Source organism: Tupaia chinensis, unplaced genomic scaffold (assembly GCF_000334495.1).
Source record: "Tupaia chinensis unplaced genomic scaffold, TupChi_1.0 Scaffold000212_1, whole genome shotgun sequence".
NCBI lineage: Eukaryota > Metazoa > Chordata > Mammalia > Scandentia > Tupaiidae > Tupaia > Tupaia belangeri.
Window position 1 is genome coordinate 3923299 of NW_006159687.1, and position 7442 is coordinate 3930740.

Below are 7442 nucleotides of genomic sequence, written 5' to 3' on the forward strand. Positions count from 1 at the left end.
CCACCGCTCACGGGTGCCGCTGCCACGGCTACACCCCGCCCGACCCCGAGAGTCTGAGGAGCGACGGGGACTCCATCGAGGATGTGCTGACCCAGATCGACAGTGAGCCAGGTAGGCCGGGGGCAGCACGGATCCCTCCTGCCTGCCCAGCTCCCCGACCCCTGCCACACAGCAGGCGTCAGCTCCTTCCTCCCGAGGATGGGGCCTGAGCGCATGGAAGATGCCCCGAGAGCCGCGCCTCTGCACGCCTCTCGCCCTGCCCCCTGCTGTGCAGAACCGTGTGTGCTCGGGCATTCCCAGTGTCGTGCCCAGCCAGGAGGATCGCAGCCCGTGCTGTCAGCAGGCACCCGTTCCCTCTAGCGCCAATTCTCCTTCGAAGACTCCTAATTCCCCTCCTTTCCTCCAGATAGAAGTGACCGCCTTCCTCCGTGATCTCGGTACGCTCCATACACAAGTCAGTTTTGTCTCCGTGAAGACGGGGTCTGTGTCGTAACTTACTTTATCGCCAAACTCGCCTGCTCCACTACCCAGTGTTGGAGCCCATGCCAACAGCTAGGAACTGGGCCAGCAGGTGGCATGGATCCCCCATGGCCGACCGCCTCGGTCCGGTCCTGGACCACGGGCTTGGAAACCATGCTAAGCTCGCGTGCATGCATGCCCAAGATCTTGAGAGAGAATGGAGGAAGAAGGGATTGCAGTGCGGCCTCCCTCCTGAGCACACTGCCCTATGGCAAGGTTGAAAGTAAAAGGATGAAGTGTTTTATGATACAGGAGTAGACGAGGGCTGTGTTGTGGAAGGGGTTGTTCGAAGAACATTTTGAGCGTCATCTAAAAGGATAAGGGTGGTTTTATTGCCCAAGCCTACTTGTAAAGAAAAACCGAAGCTCTACTTCCAGTCAGAGGGAACCCAGAGAACAGAGGTGGGTCCTTTTAAGACTTAAGTCTCATTTTATCCAAGCTCTTCAGAGAAAGCCCGCAGTGATTGCCCCCTGCCCCATTAATACTCAGTGTGAAAAGCAGTCCCTTCCGTGCAGGGGGCTGACCAGGCCTGACTGACGCGATAGCGCCCAGGCAGCAAAACAGAACCCCTAGAGGCTCTGCCGCCACCTCGCGGGTGCCCGACCCGTCCTGTCCCTGGTCCGGGCCTCGCGAGCTCATCCGCGAAGTGAAAGGCTTTCAAGTCCTAATGCTCTTCGTTTAAGACTGCTTCCCGTAAGGCAGCGTATAATCACAGACCCGTTCTCTCTGGACAGCGAGAACACGCTCTTCACTGTGCATTTCTAAATGTTCCAGATTTAAAAGGCGAGAAACTAGTTTAGTCAGGAGCACTCGGGCGGGAGCTGCCGGATGCTGGTGGCAGTGCCGCGCGCTCAGAGCAGGCACCTGTCCTGTCCCTCCCTGCCCGTGGGCTCCTAGGCCTCACGGTAGGTCCCAGAACTCTGGAACCAGAGAGGAGGTCAGTTCCCTCGAGACTCACCCTGTCCCCAGACTGCTGGTCGAGTGGTCAGCGGCCCCTCCCGCGCCACCACGCGGTCACAGGCCGCCTGCTCTCGCCTAGAGTGCCCGTCGTCGCTCTCCTCTGCCGACAACCTCTGCCGGAAGCTGGAGGACCTGCAGCAGTTTCAGAAGAGAGAGCCGGAGAATGAGGAGGAGGTGGACATCCTCAACCTCTCAGAGCCACTGAAGACGAACATCAAAAAAGAGCAGGAGGAGAAACAAGAAGAAGTGAAATTCTACTTGCCTCCAACTCCAGGGTCTGAATTTATCGGCGACGTCACTCAGAAGGTAGGCGCTGTGGCCTGTGGTGTTCTAGACCAAAGCCGGGTGTGGGCCGCCCAGCCCGTGAACCCAGCCGCCCAGCTCAGCCCGTGGTGAGATGTATGCCTCCCTTCCGCCCGGACACTCGGGCTTGTACCGGCCCCCACCCCATCAGAGCCCGGGGCAGGAGAACAAGTCCCACGTAGAAAGGTTGCTTGTCGAACGTGGGCTCCATGCGAGCCGGCTGGACAGGGTGATCATTTCCAGCCTCCTCGTCTGCCTTTCCTTCGTGAGGCGGTGCCAGTGCATCCGAGTTCTGCTGGAGCGGGTAATCTTCCCTGGTGTTCTGGTAGCCCCAGTGCCCTGCCCTGTGTAGGAGATGGCTGTCTGTCCATCCTGGCTGAGAGTTAAAACTCTTCAGCACCTGCCACCCGCCCAGGACCTCAAGTGAAAGACAGTGCGCTTTCTCCTCCAACATGAACTGGAAACTCGGGCAGCTCCTCATTTCCAAGTACATCTCTCACTTTTGTAAACAGGGCCTTGAGTCCAATTCCAGATTTTCCAAAATACTGATTCCGTTCACCAGAACTCACAGCACTCTGGCCCATGCTCTCCTGAAGGAGATGCAGAAGAACAGGATTGTAGTAGCATTTACACCCTCAGAAACATGGAGGACCTAGACGCCTCGCTCTTGTGCTCGTTCCGTTCTGTGTGGCGTCCTTGTGAGTCTCGTCCAGAAAGCGTGCAGAGCCCTTTTCCAGCCAGGCATCTCTCTGGGAATCGGAGAGGCACGCTTGTTTGGACTGGTTTTAACACAGACGTGGGCCAACAGCTTTCTTCTGCTTTTTCAGATTGGAATCGCCCTGCAGCCTGTGGCGCTGGACAGGGGGGTGTGTGCGTCCGTGGTCGAGGACATGATCTTAAAGGTGGGTACCTCCTGGTGGCGGGAGCGGGAGCTGTGCCCTGGCCTGCAGCATGGCGAGGCCGGCCAGGCAGGGCAGTGGGATGGCAGCAAGGACAGAAAAGCAATGAGGACAGGTTTTTATTTTTATCTTATTTTATTTGTAGTTTTGCACTCACCAAAGACAGACAGGAAAGGGCAGAAATAACCCCCTGGAGGAATGGCCTCCCCACAGCGCCCCTCCATTCTCTTTGGGTCTTGGCACGCATGCACACATGCCCCATGTGACTTTGCAGACACCAGGTCCAGGACTCAGATTGCTCAGTGGGCCATGAGGGATCCAGCACCCTAACCTCCATGCCACCTGCTGGCCCAGTTTTTTATTTTTTGTTTTCTAATAGCTGGAAGGCATGCGCACTCACCAGACACCTGGGCGTGCGGGGGGGGGGTTGGGGGGTGTACCCTGCCCAGGGGCATGTTCACACTGCAGTCCCCTCTCCACTTCTCATCTTTTTGGAATTTGGGGCACGCATGCACGTGTACCTGGTGTGTTTTTCAAGCCACCAGGGTTAAGATTCAAACCTGCGGCCAGTCATGTGGGATCCAGCTCCCTTAACCACTAGGCTACCTACCAGCGCAAGAGGTTTTTGATTTCTAATTTTACTTGGGTTGTTTCCTTCTGATTTTTTAAAATTTACTTCATTTTATTGTTATTTTTTAATTTGCTCTACAACACACACATTCACCAGAGAGAAGGAAAATGGGAAAGCAAGCCGTCATGTCTGAGACTCGAACTATGGTCAGCCAGTGCCTTAACCACCCCGCTGCCTGCTGGCCCTTCTTCAGATTTTTAAGTGAACTAAATAGTGTTTCCTCTGAAGCAGAGGAAGTATTGAAGCAAATACAAGCGTTCTTGTGCCAATTCCACTCTAAAGATATTTTTAGTGCTGTCCGAAGAACTTTTGAAGAGGTGCTTTGGGCCGAGAGTTGGTGCTCTCATCGCTTGAGGAGATGGAGTGACAGAGCCTTGCTGTTTCTACACGTCACCACAGCCACGGAGAAACAGCCACAGAGAAACAGCCACAGCTGTCCTGTCCCTCAGCCAGGAGATGAACAGCACAGCTTCCGACCAGGCCTGACCCAGCTCAGCAGTTCCTTCCCTGAGGCATGCCCCCAGTAACGGGCCATTCAGGAACTGGCTCATCTCTGTCTCCCTTAAAAACATTGTCCTGCTTTGGGGCCAGCAGGTGGCATGGTGGCTAAAGGCTCTGGATCCCACGTGGCCGACCGCGGCTCAAGTCTCAGACCTGGCAGTGTTCTCACTTCCCTTTCTCTCTATCTGGCCAAAGTCAAACAACAATAATAAATGGAAATAAACCATTTTTAATTGTCTGATTTTAATGAATATTATTATGATTCATAATTTCTCAATCATAGCCTTGTATCATTTGTGGTCTATTCAGACCTTTAAATTTGGGGTGTTTTTTGTTTGTTTGTTTTTTATTTATTTATTTATTTTTAATTGCATGAGGGTGGGTGTACTTTCTGGAGAGAAACGGGGAGGGCGAAGGCGCCTCCGGTGGGGCGTGGTCACTGCGGTCCCCTGGGATCCGGGCCAGGCACATACATGCACTCAGGGTGTTTCCCAGGCCTTTAGGCCCAGACTCGGAGTGCAGTCAGCCATGTGTGCTCTGGCTTCCCTAACCTCTGGGCTACAGGGTCAGCTTTTTCAAGAAATTTTTTATCCTTAGTTGCAGTTATTTTTTAAAAAAAAAATGGGATTAAGAGAGAGGTTAGATGCATCCTTCTCACCAGTAAGTGGATGGCCGTTTTTGAGAATAACGTCATCTTCCCTCGTAGGCCACGGAGCAGCTGGTGAGTGACATCCTGAGGCAGGCCTTGGCAGTCGGGTACCAGGCGGCAGCTCACAACAGGTACTGTCATCTCTGTGGTTGGCGGCGCGAGGCTCTCGGGGTTTCCAGCAGCTTAACTGCTCGTGAGGATGTTTTATACTCAGTCCAGTGGGGGATGGCGTCGCCCGTAGCCAGAGCCAGGAGGGCTGGAGGGCTGCTGTCTGGCTGCTGTCATCCTGGGAGAAGAGAGAACGCTTGCTTGCGAGAGTCAGCTTCGAGTCTCCCCAGTCACTCTCCATGGCAGCTAGGACTCTGCTTCGCTGCAGGTCGGACAGAACCAGCTCTTTGCAGGTGCAGCCGATAGCGGGTCCATTGTAAGTCAGGCGTGAGGGCCAAGTGTCACACGTCGCCCGCCCGCCCTTGTCACTGCAGAGCGATTGCTGTCCTGTAGGAACACACGGTCTTCCCCGGCAGCACACGAGTGCACCTGCAGTCAGACCGCGGCCTCCTGACCCCCCAGCCCACCGCTGCGCTCTGCCCAGGCCGTGACTTGTCTTTCATGGACACGTTGGATTTCTTTTCTTCTTTTGTTTTTTAAGGGCATGTGTTCTCACAGGAAAGAAACCAGGGCAAAGGGGTCGGTGAGAAAGCACCCTCACAGGGGATGGTCACATTGCACTCCCTTTTTTCCTTAGAGACTTTTGCTATACAGCATGTGCTGCTGCCAGAGACAGGAAGCGAGAAATCACCCCCGGGGGATGGCCACGCCGCAGTCCCCTCTCCTCCATTCTCCTCTCGGGGTTTTGGGCACGCACGCACACACCCGGCGTGAGTTTAAGCCACACGGTCCGGGTCTCAAACCACACCTGTCCAGTGGGAGTGCAATGGCCCGACAATTCCGTCCTCCCTGCACCCCCTTCTTACCTCTCCTTTTCTGATTTCAGGTGCTCACATACATGTGCCTGGTGTGGTCCCTTTCCTTCCTTTTTTTTTTTTTTTTTTTTTTTTTTTTGGCTTTTGCCATAGGCTGCGTACGTTGGCCGTAAATAAAGAAGAGTGAGAGATCACCCCCGGGGTGATGGCCACCCTGCAATCCCTCCTCCAGTCTCCTCTCTGGGTTTTGGGCATGTACGCCTGGCATGATTTTCAAGCCACTGTGTCCAGGATTCAAATCGCAGTTGGCCATGAGGGCGTTCAGCACCGTAACCACCAGGCCACCTGCTGGCCCTGTGCCTGGTGTTTTCTCCGATCTGGAACTCTGAACCGCATGGTTGCCCGTGTGGGATTCAGCCACCTTAGTCATCATGCCACCAGCTGGCCCTCTTATTTTTTTAAGGTGCCTTTAAAAACTTATTCATGAGAGGGCCAACAGATGGTGTGGTTATGGTGCTGGGTCCCACGTGGCCAGCTCCACTGTTTCAGTTCCAGATCTTACAGCTTGAGAAACAGCCCAGGTGTGTGTGCGCCCAGCATCCTGCCGGGAGTGGGGAGAAGGTTGCTCGGTGGCCATCCTCCGGGGGTTGATTCCTCACTCTCTGCCTCTCTCTGTCTTGGCGAGCAAATACGCTGTATGACCAAAAAGAAATAAAAGAATAATTACTTTTTCCCACTGTGCTACAGATTATCACAAATTTACAGAATGGTAACAAAATGCCCGAGGACAGGAAGAGGCCTAAACTGAAGGAATATTAGATCAGACTTCACAGGGATGTAACACATCAAGCCACAGAAAATTCTAGAAAAAGGAAGGGAGAGGAGAGCGTAGTCGTGCTGCTTCCTGTCCTGCTGACGTCCCCACACGCCGCCGTGGCTGTCATTCTGAATGCAGAGTGACAGGTGCTCTTGATGGGAACATTTGGCATCGCACGTGGCCTGACTCTCCCCCTCTCCCCAGGAAACAGGAAATATGGTCCCCACAGTCTGTGGTGCTCACTCCGCGGTGCAGCTCCTGGGAACGGGTTCACACGTGCCGGCGTGTGCTGCTTCCGCTCTACTTCCCGTTTCTTCTGTTGGGCCTCAGAACCTTTGTTCTGAACCACTCAGCCAGTCTGTGACCCCCTTCTCGTGCCTGGCTGAGCAGTTAGCTTCGAGCCTGAGCAGGGCTGGTGACGAGGGCGTCGGCTCTCTCCACAGTCGGTGGAATTAGTGGGCAGGGGGAGAGGCTCACCTGGCCTCCACCTGGTCATGCCCTAACTCATCATCCCCTTCCACCCAGCCCATGGAGAGCTGGGCCCTTTGCTCGATTAGGAGCGGCGCTTGCGAGAATGACACCTGATGGTGCTCTTTGTTTGGACAGGATTCCCAAAGAAATCACAGTGAGTAACATCCACCAGGCCATCTGCAGCATCCCCTTCCTGGACTTCCTCACCAACAAACACATGGGCATGCCGAACGAGGACCAGTGACGAACGAGGGTGCCCGGGAAGCAGGACTTGCAGCCCGCCCAGAGCCTGCGACCGTCCTGTTCGGGAAGGAGGTTGCCTGTGCGCCTCAGACCTCCGCGGCCACCGCCCCGCCCTCTAATTCAGTGTCACACCGGAACGTTCAGCCGCAGACGAGATCCTCTTAAAATAGAAGTTTGTTTCCTGACTCCAGAGTGAAGCTGGGAATAGATGCGTGCTTCGTCAGCTCGCGTTGCCTCCCCCAAAGGGGTCTCACGGTGGGCCAGGCCACGGTCGGAGCCTTCCCTCTAGGCCTGACTCCCCAGGAGGTAGGAGGTCAAGTCTGGCAGGCTGGAGATTCCACCCAACCTGGGGGCCGCGGTTCCAGCCAGCCCTAGCAGGTACCTGAAGAGGGACTGTGCACCTGCGCTCAGCCGCTGGCTCCTGCTCCTGCCTGCCTTTGGCCTGGAGGTCTGCACTGTCAGCCGGAGAGCTAGCTGCCGAGAGACACGATGCTGTGCAGCCTGCCGGAGGCCCCGGCCGCCACCC

The 7442-nt window shown here is 55.2% G+C and overlaps 1 protein-coding gene across 1 annotated transcript in view; it reads left to right on the top strand.

The window, feature by feature from the left end:
- Positions 1 to 7426, top strand: part of YEATS2 (YEATS domain containing 2) — a gene marked incomplete in the record, with an annotated part of 121038 nt that extends 113612 nt beyond the window's left edge. The window contains 5 exon segments of the mRNA XM_027771423.1: positions 18 to 111; positions 1559 to 1785; positions 2610 to 2684; positions 4520 to 4593; positions 6809 to 7426. Of these exon segments, the coding sequence (XP_027627224.1) occupies positions 18 to 111; positions 1559 to 1785; positions 2610 to 2684; positions 4520 to 4593; positions 6809 to 6917 (579 nt within the window).
- Positions 7427 to 7442: the final 16 nt, after the last annotated feature.